At 39.3% G+C, this 18,103-nt stretch overlaps 1 protein-coding gene across 4 annotated transcripts in view; it reads left to right on the top strand.

Moving 5' to 3' along the window:
* The window catches only part of LOC145980421 (uncharacterized), a 157,497-nt gene that overhangs the window by 20,237 nt on the left and 119,157 nt on the right, over positions 1 to 18,103 (top strand). For 2 of the 4 annotated variants that reach the window (XM_083113506.1, XM_083113507.1), the window contains exon 1: positions 10,279 to 10,504. The exons of 1 other annotated variant lie outside the window; for it this stretch is intronic. Coding sequence is in view for 1 of the 3 variants with exons in the window: in XM_083113505.1 (XP_082969631.1) it covers positions 9,775 to 9,779 (5 nt within the window). In the remaining 2 variants the exon portion in view is untranslated. Of the gene's footprint in view, positions 1 to 9,560; positions 9,780 to 10,278; positions 10,505 to 18,103 lie in introns of those variants that run through there. One more of the 4 variants, XM_083113505.1, reaches the window with a different exon arrangement.

Genomic DNA, 18,103 nt, shown 5'->3' with positions numbered 1-18,103 from the left:
TCAGGGGGAGGGGTATTTACGAAATAGAAACTTCTCCTCTTTTGCCTGAAAAGACATAAACCTGGCCTTCTAGTACCGTGATATTCCTTTACACACACAATAATAATAAAAATCACAAAAATAAGAGAAAGTAACTAATTATATGATACCTTCAAACATTTACTAGTGATATAGTATGTACCAACTGCGTTATATATATTTTTAACAAACAATAATCATTTCCTTGTCATGTGCTGTGAGTACGAGTGCGTTGTGAGAGAAAGAAAAACATTGACCTGCGAGGGATGGTTGCTAAAAGACCCTCTCTTCTTCCTTGCCTTTTTCTTACCTTTGTAACCACTGACAAATTTATGGTGGACCCTAGACCTTCTTAATCTAATTTTTAATAGTAAATTTGCATTCATTGACGCTGCATATAAGTAACTATAAAATACTTCCAACTTTTAAATTTCACTGCCGAGCATATCTCAAGCAAAGTAAAACAAATTACATTTATCTTATAACATTGTGCACTATCCAATTGACTAATAATATAATTTTCCATTTGTGACATTATAATTGAAGCACATTTCAGCATGTAACTTATTCATCCTGAAATAAAAATCGTCGTATATTCCCCATACTCTAGTAAAATATCCCTACTTAGCATCGTTCCTACCAGCGGAACTCGCACACAAAATAAACCCTTCGCTCTCTGGCGGACACAATAATAAAATTCTTCGCTCTCTGGCGGACACAATAATAATAATTACTCGCACTCTGGCGGTACTAATAATAATAATTCTTCGCACTCTGGCGGTACTAATAAAACCAACTTCATCGCTCATTGGCGGACTTAATACAATAACCTCATCGCTCATTGGCGGACACAATATAAAAACTTCATCGCCCATTGGCGGATACAATTAAATAAATCTCATCGCTCTGTGGCGGATTCAATAAAGTAACTTCATCGCTTTCCTGGCGGGCACAATAAAATAAACTTCTTGCTTCTTAGTCACATCACGTCGTCTCACTTTAAACTTAAATTTCACTTGAATGTCACAGCATTAAATTTTTCATATTACTTCAGCTTTCAAAAATGAAAATGTGCACACATTTCTTGACTTTTAACCAAAGTTCACCTTCTCATGTACTGAATATTTCCTTTTTCCACAGCTTTTAATTATCATACTGTTGGATTACGGGTCACCACTTAATAGGTTAAATCTTCATTCACCGTGTAAACTGACGTATTTTAGATAATTTTTACTCATTAAACACATTACGACACTCTCACGTACACTCACTATCAATTGAACAAAACACCTTAATCACTCACTGAATATCACTTTTCACGAAACACATTAAGCATTTAATTAATTTCACTGATGAAATAACGCAATTGGCACAGAAAGAAAATTTACACTAAGCTTAACTGTAATTTTTTTATAACATATTTACATTTCAATTGTTGGCTCCTCGATTATGACTAAGATGGACGGTTCCCTTGGTAGTTTATAGGGCCATTTCCGGTAGAATCCTGATGATGGAGTGGCCCACCTGATGCGTTTTCAGATATGGGCGGTTTCGTAGGTGCACTCACTGTTGCTTGCCTATGGTTATAGCCACCACCGCGATCAGCCTCGTGATTTCTTTGTGGAGGGATGGGTCGCCGCTCTCTCGGGAGACCCTCATACCAATGCAAATCGTCCCATCTCCTTATCCTAGTCCACCTGTTATGTCCATCGGTTCCTTTGATATTCCTCAAATAATACCTCCTTTGCCCAATTGAACAATTCCGAATCTTCATGTGACTGACATGTTGATTGACACCAACTTTACCTATCTCGCAGTCGAGTAATGCAAACGTATTTGGGGTTTCTTCCTGTAAGCAATAGGAAGGGTCTTCGTAGGTATCACAATATCTTTTGGTTCTTTGATCTAGCAAGCTACTCAAGTAATGAGTCTGCGAGAAAGCCAGAGCAAGCTCTTTCATCTCAGGTCTGTAAGACCACGCTTGGCTTTGTTTTGCTTTTCTTTTCTCCTCTTGACACTCATTATTAGTCTTCGTTAGTCCCATCTTTATTTCCCTCACAGAATTATCACTATCATCAAGCTTTTCATTCAAACCTGGACTCTCATCTTTTCCTGTGAAATTACCATGCATATCATTCAACTTTATTTCAATTTCATTGGTGTTTTTCTCTTGAGTGTCAAGTTGCTCTTCTAGCTTGTTTTCCAATGCTTGAAGCATTTCATTTTGTTGCTGAATTTTTTTGTTTTGTTCCTGAATAATTCCCTTAAGTGGGGAGACGGCTGCTTCGATTTGTTCCCTAATAAACGCAGCAAGTTCGGCGTCCATGGCGCGAGTTCTGGGCATAACTAATAAATCATTAAAAAATGAGTTTTCCTTAAGAGCAACAGTAAAAAAAATCCCTTTTAGTTAAACTTAAAAAGTCACCACATCTCGCGAATTATTAATATTTAGAAATTTAGAAATTCCAATTGGGGTTGGGTCACTCCCTACTCTCATTCCTTACTTATCGCCTGTTTTATTCCTCTACATGCTGTGAGGATGACGCGCATGCAACACTCCCGAACAGACGGCAAATTAAGATCTGATCATGTTAATTGCAACGGTTCAATTTGATAAATTTAGGTCCCTGTTCAAGGGCATGGCCATATGCAACAGATTTGGCGGTTTAGTAACGGTCCGTTCCAAGATTCGGCCAGGGAAGCTAGGGGAATTTACGAGCCAAGAGCTCGACCTAACATTACCTGGTCTTGTTTACCCGTTGCATTTACCAATGATCAGATTCTTAATATCTACCTCTTGCAGATAAGGGGAACAAATATAGATTTTAACATATTTAATTAATAAAGACATAAACCTAACATACTTACACAAGAAAAAGGATACACTTGTTACACATGATTGGCACTTATCGCCACACACGATTGTACACTTATAACACAATACTGTCCCGGGTTCGAACTCTTATGCACACACTCTACCGTGTAAGTTACTCTATTCCAAGTCTCGTCACGCACTTTGGAGGATAATGTTCCTTTTCGAGCCTAGTCGCACACTGTCCTTTCTTTCAAACTATTTCACCAAAACTGTAGCTTTTTGTTGATCACGTGTCCCCCTGGCCCAATGAAATCGTTCGGCGTTGTTTTTACCAAACCGTGGGAATAGCATCTCCTGGTCATTCTCTGGATCCTCCAGTTTCTGCCACATGTTACATAAATTAGTTCGGCGACGATGTACCGTGTCCAGTCGAAGGGATACAGGGCTGGCTCATTTGTCACTTCTCGCATTCCTTCGTCCTGGTCCCTCCCTGGCTGGGAAGAGAAGAGCCCACACAGGAAGAAACTTGGTTCCCAACTTTCCGGAGGAAAGTATTCTCAACTTTGAGCAACATAGAATTGCTATAGTGTCCATCAGATTCCGTTTTTTTAAACAAATTAAGTTGATTTGCCATGCTCGAATTATCAGAACCTACCGCCAGACCGAATTTAACTTCTCTATCTTAAGAAGTAACATTTTTCAATATGGCGTCCATCAACTTACGGTTTCTCACAATCATGTTGATTTGCCATGCTCTAATTAGCATAAGCTACCATCAAACCGAATTTCACTTTTCTATCTTAAGAAGTAACATTTTTCAATATGGCGTCCATCAACTTACGGTTTTCTACAATCATGTTGATTTCCCATGCTCCAATTAGCATAAGCTACCACCAAACCGAATTTCACTTCTCTATCTTAAGGAGTAACATTTTTCAATATGGCGTCCATCAACATACGGTTTTCCACAATCAATTTGATTTTCCACGCTGTAATTAGCATATGCTACCGTCAAGCCGAATTTCACTTCTCTATGTCAAAAAGTAACATTTTTCAATATGGCATCCATCAACTTCCGGTTCTCCACAATCATGTTGTTTTGCCACGCTCTAATTAGCATATGCTACCGTCAAACCGAATTTCACTTCTCTATCTTAAGAAGCAATATTTTTCAATGTGGTGTTGCAACAGATTTGGTGGTTTAGTAACGGTCCGTTCCAAGATTCGGCCAGGGAAGCTAGGGGAATTTACGAGCCAAGAGCTCGACCTAACATTACCTGGTCTTGTTTACCCGTTGCATTTACCAATGATCAGATTCTTAATATCTACCTCTTGCAGATAAGGGGAACAAATATAGATTTTAACATATTTAATTAATAAAGACATAAACCTAACATACTTACACAAGAAAAAGGATACACTTGTTACACATGATTGGCACTTATCGCCACACACGATTGTACACTTATAACACAATACTGTCCCGGGTTCGAACTCTTATGCACACACTCTACCGTGTAAGTTACTCTATTCCAAGTCTCGTCACGCACTTTGGAGGATAATGTTCCTTTTCGAGCCTAGTCGCACACTGTCCTTTCTTTCAAACTATTTCACCAAAACTGTAGCTTTTTGTTGATCACGTGTCCCCCTGGCCCAATGAAATCGTTCGGCGTTGTTTTTACCAAACCGTGGGAATAGCATCTCCTGGTCATTCTCTGGATCCTCCAGTTTCTGCCACATGTTACATAAATTAGTTCGGCGACGATGGACCGTGTCCAGTCGAAGGGATACAGGGCTGGCTCATTTGTCACTTCTCGCATTCCTTCGTCCTGGTCCCTCCCTGGCTGGGAAGAGAAGAGCCCACACAGGAAGAAACTTGGTTCCCAACTTTCCGGAGGAAAGTATTCTCAACTTTGAGCAACATAGAATTGCTATAGTGTCCATCAGATTCCGTTTTTTTAAAAAAATTAAGTTGATTTGCCATGCTCGAATTATCAGAACCTACCGCCAGACCGAATTTAACTTCTCTATCTTAAGAAGTAACATTTTTCAATATGGCGTCCATCAACTTACGGTTTCTCACAATCATGTTGATTTACCATGCTCTAATTAGCATAAGCTACCATCAAACCGAATTTCACTTTTCTATCTTAAGAAGTAACATTTTTCAATATGGCGTCCATCAACTTACGGTTTTCTACAATCATGTTGATTTCCCATGCTCTAATTAGCATAAGCTACCATCAAACTGAATTTCATTTCTCTATCTTAAGAAGTAACATTTTTCAATATGGCGTCCATCAACTTGAGGTTTTCTACAACCATGTTGATTTCCCATGCTCCAATTAGCATAAGCTACCACCAAACCGAATTTCACTTCTCTATCTTAAGGAGTAACATTTTTCAATATGGCGTCCATCAACATACGGTTTTCCACAATCAATTTGATTTTCCACGCTGTAATTAGCATATGCTACCGTCAAGCCGAATTTCACTTCTCTATGTCAAAAAGTAACATTTTTCAATATGGCATCCATCAACTTCCGGTTCTCCACAATCATGTTGTTTTGCCACGCTCTAATTAGCATATGCTACCGTCAAACCGAATTTCACTTCTCTATCTTAAGAAGCAATATTTTTCAATGTGGTGTTGCAACAGATTTGGTGGTTTAGTAACGGTCCGTTCCAAGATTCGGCCAGGGAAGCTAGGGGAATTTACGAGCCAAGAGCTCGACCTAACATTACCTGGTCTTGTTTACCCGTTGCATTTACCAATGATCAGATTCTTAATATCTACCTCTTGCAGATAAGGGGAACAAATATAGATTTTAACATATTTAATTAATAAAGACATAAACCTAACATACTTACACAAGAAAAAGGATACACTTGTTACACATGATTGGCACTTATCGCCACACACGATTGTACACTTATAACACAATACTGTCCCGGGTTCGAACTCTTATGCACACACTCTACCGTGTAAGTTACTCTATTCCAAGTCTCGTCACGCACTTTGGAGGATAATGTTCCTTTTCGAGCCTAGTCGCACACTGTCCTTTCTTTCAAACTATTTCACCAAAACTGTAGCTTTTTGTTGATCACGTGTCCCCCTGGCCCAATGAAATCGTTCGGCGTTGTTTTTACCAAACCGTGGGAATAGCATCTCCTGGTCATTCTCTGGATCCTCCAGTTTCTGCCACATGTTACATAAATTAGTTCGGCGACGATGGACCGTGTCCAGTCGAAGGGATACAGGGCTGGCTCATTTGTCACTTCTCGCATTCCTTCGTCCTGGTCCCTCCCTGGCTGGGAAGAGAAGAGCCCACACAGGAAGAAACTTGGTTCCCAACTTTCCGGAGGAAAGTATTCTCAACTTTGAGCAACATAGAATTGCTATAGTGTCCATCAGATTCCGTTTTTTTAAAAAAATTAAGTTGATTTGCCATGCTCGAATTATCAGAACCTACCGCCAGACCGAATTTAACTTCTCTATCTTAAGAAGTAACATTTTTCAATATGGCGTCCATCAACTTACGGTTTCTCACAATCATGTTGATTTGCCATGCTCTAATTAGCATAAGCTACCATCAAACCGAATTTCACTTTTCTATCTTAAGAAGTAACATTTTTCAATATGGCGTCCATCAACTTACGGTTTTCTACAATCATGTTGATTTCCCATGCTCTAATTAGCATAAGCTACCATCAAACTGAATTTCATTTCTCTATCTTAAGAAGTAACATTTTTCAATATGGCGTCCATCAACTTGAGGTTTTCTACAACCATGTTGATTTCCCATGCTCCAATTAGCATAAGCTACCACCAAACCGAATTTCACTTCTCTATCTTAAGGAGTAACATTTTTCAATATGGCGTCCATCAACATACGGTTTTCCACAATCAATTTGATTTTCCACGCTGTAATTAGCATATGCTACCGTCAAGCCGAATTTCACTTCTCTATGTCAAAAAGTAACATTTTTCAATATGGCATCCATCAACTTCCGGTTCTCCACAATCATGTTGTTTTGCCACGCTCTAATTAGCATATGCTACCGTCAAACCGAATTTCACTTCTCTATCTTAAGAAGCAATATTTTTCAATATGGCGTCCATCAACTTCCGGTTTTCTATAATCATGTTGATTTGCCATGCACTAATTAGCATAAGCTACCATCAAACCGAATTTCACTTCTCTATCTTAAGAAGTAACATTTTTCAATATGGCGTCCATCAACTTACGGTTTCTCACAATCATGTTGATTTGCCATGCTCTAATTAGCATAAGCTACCATCAAACTGAATTTCACTTTTCTATCTTAAGAAGTATCATTTTTCAATATGGCGTCCATCAACTTACGGTTTTCTACAATCATGTTGATTTCCCATGCTCTAATTAGCATAAGCTACCATCAAACTGAATTTCATTTCTCTATCTTAAGAAGTAACATTTTTCAATATGGCTTCCATCAACTTGCGGTTTTCTACAATCATGTTGATTTGCCATTCTCTAATTAGCATAAGCTACCATCAAACTGAATTTCTTTCCTCTATCTTAAGAAGTAACATTTTTCAATATGGCGTCCATCAACTTGCGGATTTCTACAACCATGTTGATTTCCCATGCTCCAATTAGCATAAGCTACCACCAAACCGAATTTCACTTCTCTATCTTAAGGAGTAACATTTTTCAATATGGCTTCCATCAACTTCCGGTTTTCCACAATCATGTTGATTTGCCATTCTCTAATTAGCATAAGCTACCACCAAACCGAATTTCACTTCTCTATCTTAAGGAGTAACATTTTTCAATATGACGTCCATCAACTTCCGGTTTTCCACAATCATGTTAATTTGCCATTCTCTATTTAGCATAAGCTACCACCAAACCGAATTTCACTTTTCTATCTTAAGAAGTAACATTTTTCAATATGGCGTCCATCAACTTGCGGTTTTCTACAATCATGTTGATTTCCCATGCTCCAATTAGCATAAGCTACCACCAAACCGAATTTCACTTCTCTATCTTAAGGAGTAACATTTTTCAATATGACGTCCATCAACTTCCGGTTTTCCACAATCATGTTAATTTGCCATTCTCTATTTAGCATAAGCTACCACCAAACCGAATTTCACTTTTCTATCTTAAGAAGTAACATTTTTCAATATGGCGTCCATCAACTTGCGGTTTTCTACAATCATGTTGATTTCCCATGCTCCAATTAGCATAAGCTACCACCAAACCGAATTTCACTTCTCTATCTTAAGGAAGTAACATTTTTCAATATGGCGTCTAATTTCCAGTTTTACCAAAATCATGTTGATTTGCAATGCCCTAATTAGTATAGGTCAAACCGAATTAAGATCTGTAAGTTGAAAGGTAACTTTTCTCAATATGACGTACATTAATTTCCACTTTTTTCTTGATGTATTAATCGGTAATATTCTAATTAAACTATCATCATGTCGAACTTTGAATATCTTGCTTGAAATAACTTTTTTCAATATGTTGGCATCACCTTGCACCCTAATATCACGTTTGTTTGTTATATAAAAATAACGTTATTAATAACAAATCTCAGTATTTCATATTTTTTTTTATATGCATTGCCCTCAACCTCCAATAATCTTAGTTATTATCGATTGTTCAAGAATTCGACAATGAATGTTTTAAAGTGAAGAGTTACGTGACATATATTTCGTGATACATTCAAATACCCATTTGATTGTTGAAAATAGGTTTTGTTACAATTGTACCGGATCCCAAAGTTTCAGGTGTACCCATCATGAATTTGTACCGGTATGATTCTAAGGAGAGGTACGTACCGTAACGTAACCGGTATTCAGAGAATGTTTATGTTCCATGCTTTCTGGTACGGGTATTTTAACGTTGCACTCTGTGTACCCAAAGCTGTCGTCCCCGAAACTCTCGGTAACGAACGGAACGGTAGAGCAAAAGCGTTACTGTTTGCCTTACCAAGTGGTTCTGGTATTTTCCTTGGAACGGTCCACTACACTTGGGCCGGTACGCGGTACCCTGTACGGAAATAACGCGGAACGGTGACAAATACCAATTAATTGTGTTACGTTACAGGTCCCTGTTTAAAAGCACGCCAAATGATGATCATTCAATACCCAGAAACTTTCGTTCATCTCTCACTTAACACCAAGGAGGTGCACCTGATCAAAGTTAAGTGGAGGCAACTTTTCGGACACCCTGTATTGTAAAAGCTAGCTCAATAAACATAGATTTGTTAAAAGAAAACCCGGTGGAATTATCTCTTGGAATTTACGTGCAATTATGGATCAAAGATTTAGTTACCCAACTTTTTTGGTCACCCTGTTGTTTCCTAGAAAGGTAACGCTTTAACGTTACAGTTAACCGATAACGTTACTTGCTCACAAATACTGTGTATATCTGTATTGTTAATTGATATAAAATTGCATTGTTTACTTTTCATAAACGAAATATGTTTTTTCTTATCGCTTATTATTTGTCATTTCAAAACGATAAACATCTGTTCTGGTCTGCACGTCCCGCGTCACCAAAACACATCAAGAACATCTGTTACGTTACGTGGCACCTGCAGCCTTTTAAAATTTAAAGGTCTTGTTTATGCGCCTCACTTCCCCGCTATTCAAGCCTTCCCTCCCCTCCAAGTCTGACGGCAGAGCCAGAGCTAGCCTCGCCTACAGAACTGAATTGAGGCAGTTTCGTAACATTAGCTCGGTCCAGTTCTGTGTTAAAGTTAGCCGGTGAAGAAAAAAAGGTCCTTGAGAACAACGTTGTTCCATTGTATTGACACGTCAAGGTTCTTATTTTCTATGTTCGATGTTTTGAAGTGTTCATTACGTGTTCTTTCACTGTGAGTTTTATTCTTCTGGGATCATCGTCTGCTTCCAACGTGGCTGGCACGTAGCACTGTATGATTTTATGCGGTAAGTGTTCCGAGGTTACGTGTTTCATTCCTACCGAGTGGTGGCTCTAGTGCAGTCGAGAGAACATTCACTTTTTTTTTTTAAATAATGAAGTGCTTTCATGTGTCATGGATGAGTTGTAGCACAAATGGTTATACGTAGCTCTTATGGTGTGGTAGTTATTTTTTTATCCCTTCCCCTCCTCTAGATAATTGCATGAACCCGGTAGTGGAGGTGGGGGGAAAGAGGAGGGGAGAGTGACGAGTTATCCCATTTCAATATCACTTCACTGCTTAGTTTATTTATCTAACCAGTGAAGTCGGAAGTTTCAAGGCTTAGTAGGCGGCGCTATCGATCCTCGGCCTACCAATGGCAGGGCTACGATCGCGTGACGTGTCCCACTTTCCACCATCCTCCGTTAGTGTCATGCGAGGGAGCTTGCGTCGATCTAGATTCTAGAATACTCATGGAACCTGAAGTAAATAGGCGGCCATATTGGTTCCGGAGGTCATTGTTTGTTTGCGTCGTCTAGCATGGCGGACAGTGGAGAGAGAGAAGTGAAAAGGGTCGTGAGTTGCGCAAGAGACTAGTGCACCACTAGTACTAGGAACGGTGGTGGGAAAGAGCTTGGGAACTTTGCCGATAGGTGCCGACTCAGTTTCCGTGTGATATCGTGTGAAATTTTCTGACTCGAAATAGGATGTGAGGAGAATACGAGTACAACATATATTTATAGAAGATCACTGGTATGTATACATACATTGCCAGCTCAGTCATGAGTGGTACACTGGTGTAAACCAGTGTTGCAATAACAGTTTTAGAAATTTGCCATTTTTATCATACGGGAATGCAACAACACTGTCAAGAATACTAAAAGCTATTGATTTGAATTGTTTTGTTCGGAATGGTTAATGCGAAGAGACAGGTTGCGAGTTTAGGTTACGGACAGTTTTCGAAACACAAAACGTGTTGTTGTTGTGAGGAAGTGATCGAAATAGGTTCATGTTGTTTACATGGTAGGTTGAAATATGTTAGCGATGTCAATTTCTAATGAGAGCAAGGGGAAATAAATAAGGAACGGTTATGAGTCATACACTTAGTAAGAGTGTATTTATTAAACAGTTTTAACAGACACGCCCAATAGTTGGGTGGATCGAGTTGTTTTTTCCCGCGACTATTTCAGAAGAGTATGACCTAATACAGGAAGCATAAATCATTTGTGCATTATCTTATTTTTTTTAGGTAGACATATTTTTTTGTAATGCTAACATAATGTACTGTATGATAACTAGTCAGAACGTAACGTTAATTTCCGTCAACTGATGACACGTAACGACTAATTGTTTTCATTTCGACCATGTAATTTTCCTCCGATGAATCAGCGGTTAAGTTGTTGATTGTTGATCCTCAGTTAACCTGTCTTATTACGTGTCCCAACCAGTGGCGGCGATTGGGTTCCAAAACGGTGGGGGAAGGGGGGAAGGACAGTTTACTATAAACCTTTTACTTTCCTTTGGTATATAAGGTTTTCGTGGGGGGTAAGAAGTGGGGGGCAACTGCCACGCCCACCTAATCGCCGCCACTGGTCCTAACTGTTTCTAAAGGTCAACCAAACACCTATTTATTTCTAATCACGGAAAGCAGATTTGATTGTGATTCCCGATAGTTACAAATATGAATAGATGGGAACACACGCAAATCTTCAATACAGGTCCGATGGTAATCAAGGGGTCCCGGTGGACATTCGGATCACACTTTAAACTGTAGGCCCAGTCCCTATTGGACTATATGTGCATAATGTGTACTTTATAAAAAAATCAAACTTAAGGCAAGTTCCGATTAGCCTATGAACGTAAAGTGAATTTGAGGAAAATAAATGTGCTTTGATCAACTACCTATGGAGCGTTTATTAGAAATTATTGAACCACACAAATGACGACAACACGTGATCATAACGCAAATGTTTTGTTTTTGTTTATTTTTGTTATTTAGCTTGTCTTTTCTGTCCCTTTTGGCCAATCGCGACGATGAGGATGAGTAATGGCATGATGAAGTTCATGAAGGGACCCTCACAAAGAACACCCATGCCAATACCAGGATTCGAACCCTCCCCCCTGTCGTTGTATCGCGCTGTGCTAACCACTCCTCAATGGAGGTCGGCATAACATAAATGTTATTATAGTAACTATTAGAGGGTTAAGTCAATATAATCATTTCTAGGAGATTGTTGATATCTCGCAAGCGTACTTCCTGAGTGAGGATTCTCCGTGGTTTTTTTTCTCGGTCACTCCAAGCGATTGCATGAGTGGTACCTTAAATAAAGGCCACGGATGCTCCCTGTCGTTTTCTTGTTCTCTTTACCCAGTGTTGTATGATGTTCCTCATCGTCAAGTGACGTCAAACAACCCAATTAATAAGCAATTTATATAATTTTCTCGACGTTTTAACCAGAGATTTACAACATAAATATAAGTAATAAGAATATTGCTTGAAAAGTTCAAAGTTGTGAAAACCTCGTTTAATTTTTAACCTGTAAGTGAGGGAGAAATTGTTATCGCTTGTATTAAGTTTTTGCAAATCACTAGGGGTATGTGGGACCCTGAAATTTGGGAAATAATATCCCGATTTTGTGTATGCCAAACAATCAATAATCGTGTATTAAAAATCCTTAATTCTCGATAATTTTTGCACTAAAAATTTCGTAGAAATGTCATTTATATTTGAAATGCAAAAACGAGAGTTTCAGGGAGGGGTTTAGCACACACACACACACACACACATGCAGATACAGGGTGTCCAAAAAAATAAGGTGCATAGCTTCAGGAATGTGTTCCTCATATTTAAACAATGGAAAAAAGTAAACATAGGTTCGGGCTTGGATATTCAAGGTCACATCATGTGACCTTGAAATAACAATTTAAATGTTTTCATATAAAAATATTTTTTTATGAAAATTATCCTACTTTAGCTTCAAAACAAGCCCAATATGAAAGTTATACCATAATTATAAGCAAAGTTATGAATTGTTTTACTTGACCTTGTAAGAATAATTTTTAATGTTGGCAACTCTGCTGTATGAATACCGTGTATCACCGAGGACTAAAATTTTGCATATGTCGTTGACCTCATCACAAAATGTCGTATCTCAATTTTCACACATTTTAAAACTATTACTACAGAAATAACATTTCACTTCTGTAACTAATATTTTGGATGCGCGTATACTGAAGATTCAAGTTTCTTCTCAAGCAATATTCTCAAATATTGTGTTGTATCTAGTGGTATAAACAGGAGTATGAACAAGATACGACAATTTTTGACGAGTGTGGTGTCTGTCCGAACGCTTGAGATACCTACGTCACCTTTTTAAAGGTGCGTCTTTACTTGATTGAGCAACTTCTTGCATTATATTTTAGCGTATTGACTTGTTGTTACTATTTGTATAATGCTGTATTATTGTGGTAGTTTATCACGTTATTTTTCCTTGCTTTTCCATGAAAATATGAAAAAAACTGTTACAAAATACTTGTAGAAAATGATTGTAATTTTTCGATTGGAACGAAGCATTCAACTATAAGAATAGAACTTTGATACTGTGCTTCAACACATTCATTCTCTACTTTTATCTGATTTAGGTGAGAAAGGGGAAATGTAGATCCTATAGTGGCAGCGAAACACAGTGATTGATTCATAAGCATTTCTGTCAAACTTGGACGAGTCATACCATTAGCAGCAATTACAGTCTTTAGTGCTTGCATGCCGTGAAACTGTAGTTAACAAATTATTGTTTATAACATAGTGCAGTTTCCTGGCATTTAGACACGTAAATAACTTGTTGTAAATCAGATTCAACGGGTCTCACATTGGTACTTGACAAGGAAAGAATTCTCACATCCTCTTTATCAGTGCATTCTGACGATCTGTCAATTTTCCATGTAGGTCATATTTAGTTTTCATTTTCAATCATTAAAGGTTCAGCAGATAGTGCACAGTAATTTTGTGGGTTAATATAAAGTCAAATTCACACTTAAATTATTTGTCGTGTTTTGTGAAACTACACCGGTGAAGGAATGTTGCACAGTGATTCGTATCTCGCTTCAAACTGTAGGTCCAGTCCCGATTAGCCTATCTGCACAAAGTGGACTTAAAACTCGTGTTGTGATATTTGTGTCTTGTGACCTACGCTGCAAATAGCTGTTCCGCAGCTCACACCACATTTCCCCACTCCATTCTCCGCGGCGACGTTGGTTCGCAGTGTTGCAACCTGGAGGGAGCGGAATGGTCGGAGGATTTTCAACGAAATTTGTATTCGCTTTTTCCTGGGCTGTTTTCTACCTGTCGGAGTACAGAAATTCAGCTCACCTTTCGCCAACGACTCTTTTCCTTCTTTTAAAACTTGGCCTCCCCGATGGCGCAGTGGTAGCGTCGTCGCCTTGTAAGCAAGGGGTCCCGGGTTCGATTCCCGGTGGAGGCACATAGTGGTTCGGATCCCACTTTAAACTGTAGGTCCAGTCCCGATTAGCCTTACTGTGCATAAAGTTGACTTAAAACAACAAATCAATACAATCCAATTCTTTTAAAACTTGAGAAACCAATAATTTAGATACTCCCTTGGCGGCGATTGTGTACTCGACAACATTATACTTAAGTTTAAGTAACTCCTTCTGATTTCGCAAATATGTTGTAAGATGGTAAACAATTTCTCTGGCCTGTCCTCTAAGGGGCTTTCCAGAGCAGATTGTGGATTTCTTTGGACTCGGCATGATTTGATTTTTGCATTTCAAAAATATGCAGCCAAGAGTAAAGGGCAAGAACATTGCAATACTTTAAAAAAGAACACAGGCAAGTGTGTAATCAGATTGCCTTCTCGTAGTGATTGTTGTACGATAAACAAAAGAAACCCCACCCCACTCGGCTTAAAAAAAAAAAAGGTCACTGCTCGATGTCGCACTCAGAAAATGAAGTCATTCACCCTGTAGTTTCTCTTCGTTATAAACGTTAACGCGCATGGGTAATACTACAGTTTACGATCCGCGCACCGCACGCATTTTCAAAGACCGGATTAAATCAAATGAACCACTGATAAACTGATATAATTAGAGGCCAGCATAGTCTGCCTTTTACCTACCCACTGCCCGCTTGCACGCGATAACAGGTTTACCTGCTCGCCTGCCCACGGCAACGAGTCGACTTGCGTCTTTACCCGGGTTCTTGGTCTTTAAGGCGCTCTGCGCTTACAAGGTACCTGGGCATTCAACAAGACCCGGGCGCCTGCAAAACGTGCTGGAAGGAAACAGCCCTCCGGCAGCGTGTCGCTCCAGGTGTTTCATCACCACGTGGACGGCTGCAGCCAGTGTTGCCTACTTACGTAGCTACAAAATCCTACGAAGTCCTAGGAGGAGCTTCTTCTCCAAGGAGAATTTATATACTTAGCGATTTCAGTTCAGCGTAAGCAGTTTTTATTTTATTGCCAGGAAATGCACGCAATATTACAGTTTCATTTATCTAAATGAACGATCGAGCAAACAAAAATCTCCTCACTGAAAACTAATTGTTTTTCATTGCATGGTGCCTTAACAAGGCACGCAGTGGCGCAACCAGAGGAGGCAGGGTGCATTGCTCACAACCTTAGACGGAAATTGTCTAGCGGAGGGGTCAGGGTGGGGGTCAAACATTAAAGTACAAGTCTCATCAAGTTCAATGCCGTAGCAAGGGGTAGCGGGAGTCGGCCCTGAGCGCCGAACGATCTAAGTGAGAAAAGTTTTAAAACAGAGAATGCTATGGCGGCCCGTGATATTATTTGCTATTAATGTTGGTTTGTTACGAGTTGGATGAATTAATTATGTAATACGTCGCTCCATGTGAAAAGAAAATATTGTAGATGGAAATTTTACATGCCATATGTATGTACATTCGGAATGCATTTATCATGCACTTTCTTTCTTTCAAAAATAGTTTGTGTGCTTGTTTTCCATTATTAGCTAATGTGAAATTGACGTGTTGAAAAAAAATGTTTCTAATCCTCTGTTTCAACACAAATGCGTGAGAACCGATTTCTACCCCCTTTTTGCGTGATTTATGAGGATAATAATGCCTTTCATGCTACTTTATTACTATTATTGTGATTGTTGTTGTTGTTACGTTTATCCAAGTACTTGCCCCCCCCCCAAACGAGGGTAACGGCAATGCCCCTGGCTGGCTACGGCCCTGGTGTTCGCAGTAGAACAGTGTGTTGTTTGACTCGCGACCTCAGCGTCGAACGTGACATGTTTCAGTCCTGCCCTATATCACTATATATACGTATATTGGTTATTTACGACATATACTTATGGATCCTGTGCCACGGAAAACCTATTTCAATGTGTGTGTGTGTGGGGGGGGTAGCAACATTCGTAAATCTCATTTCATTGGTGATGTGGGTTACGAAGCTTTGAGTTCCCTTTTTTAAGTAGTGAAAATCTATTGCAGTTGGCAACACTGCAGAACGGTGTGGGCCCGGTGCAGTTTCTACTCGAAGCAACTACGTCATGCAGAGGGAGGGGCCTGCAGTTGATGGAAAGAACGAACTGAGACTTACTAGGTATCGTAAGACTGCGGGTACCCGGCGGGTCTACAATGCCTGCCAGGAACGATCTGGGCAGGTGGGCATACAAGCTGCTCAAGCGAGGATGTTGCGCAGGTTGCATGGCATTTCAGGAGCGATGTCTCGCGAACGGGTCTGCTCCAGGTCTTGTGCAGGCCTCTGGATATAATACGTATGAGCACCGTCAATGTAAAATCGTTTATCATATTTGTTTTAGCTTAATTTTGCTGAGTTGGCACCACTGGTACTCTCAAGGCCAGATCAGTACGTAGAAGAGTGGTGGGGAGGATGATGTAATAGGAAGTGCTCCGCAGCGATCTGCGCATATTGGGACTTGTCAGGTTATAGTAGAGGAAGGGAGAAGATATTGATATTTTTCTAACAACGAGCTACTTCGTTGATTGTTCAAGTTTGTGTCTTGAACAGAAACAAACCTAGCAATAAATTATCTTTTGAATTCAGAGTTTTCATAACATAACATATTTGCTCTTCTTCACCAGATCTTAGTCGACACATTTTTCCAATCTTTTTACACTCAAGTTCTTTATATCGTTATCTCAGACGGTGCTGAGGAACAAACTTCTTCGTTCTAAGATTCCAACCTTGACTTCTTAGTCTATCAGCTTCTTTATATGTGTTAATTTTGCAGACCAATCTTGTTCTGACTCTTGACTTACAAATATTCAGGATTCGTTGGCTGATCGTCAAAGGGAGTGGTTGTTTTCTTAAAAATCGTAATTGGTTTATGATTATTTTTGCACCTTATGTCTTTTTTTAAATGATCGCAGCACACTAAATGCATACAGTTGGTACAGGCACAACTTTCTTCTTACATTAAGCAATAATCACGATTCTTGTTCTTTTGTTCTCGCTTCGAATAAATTTAACTTCATAACTTGTTTTAAAGTATTTTCACTAGAAAAAAATCAATTGTTTAGTGGACACAACACTAAATCTCAAATTTCCGTCTTGCTTCTTTTTCTAGTAACAAATTACTAGAGGTAAGCAAGTATAGAAATATGTGTCGTAGACTGTAAACAATGTACATAAGTACCATTGTTCAGTGGCGGCCGGCGGCAAGTATGATGGGTAGTGCCAACGTGATCAAGAAATCGAAAAAAAAATACTCCGCAATGCCCCCGCCCCCTCCTTGAGGTTGCCCCATTGGCCAAGATGTTTATCCTCGTTTGGTAACGTGGAAAACAGTGTGTGTTTAAGTAATAACACACTAATACGATTCATCTTCACTCACTAATCTATCTTTTTACACTACAGGACACTTCACTAAAACATAATTACAAGAGGAAGGGAAAACATATCTTTTCACCTTCTCCTCCCCCATGCAGACGTATTCCAACTGGATGTTGAAAATATTCTAGACATTTGATGTAAAAAGAAATTGTCGAAATGCCAAAGGAAACTCGCATCACCATAGGATTTTTTACTTTTATCTTTTTAAAAAGTCTGGATGGCCCTCTAGGCGCATCTATCTATTATCAAAATGTTCATTCAACTTTGGAAAAATACTAGGTTCGTTTCTCCAAAAGTTGGCAGAATTACTTCACCAACGGGTCTTACAAATCCATCGTATTTAGCGACTTATCTCTGAAGATGGCAACCGTGTCAACACTGCGAAAGTTCCCTCGCTGTGCCAAGCGAAAACGGGCACGGCTCGTGTCTTATGGGCTAACACCACCCCCTGCCACCTTCTTCCCGGCTCATGTTGGAAATGTTACTCGCTGAGACTTCTCCAACCCTCTGC

The sequence above is a fragment of the Lepisma saccharinum genome, chromosome 27 (assembly GCF_977018435.1).
Source record: "Lepisma saccharinum chromosome 27, izLepSacc3.1, whole genome shotgun sequence".
Taxonomy (NCBI): Eukaryota; Metazoa; Arthropoda; class Insecta; order Zygentoma; family Lepismatidae; genus Lepisma; species Lepisma saccharinum.
Note: the sequence above shows the minus strand (reverse complement) of the source record. Positions and strands in the feature narration are given on the sequence as shown.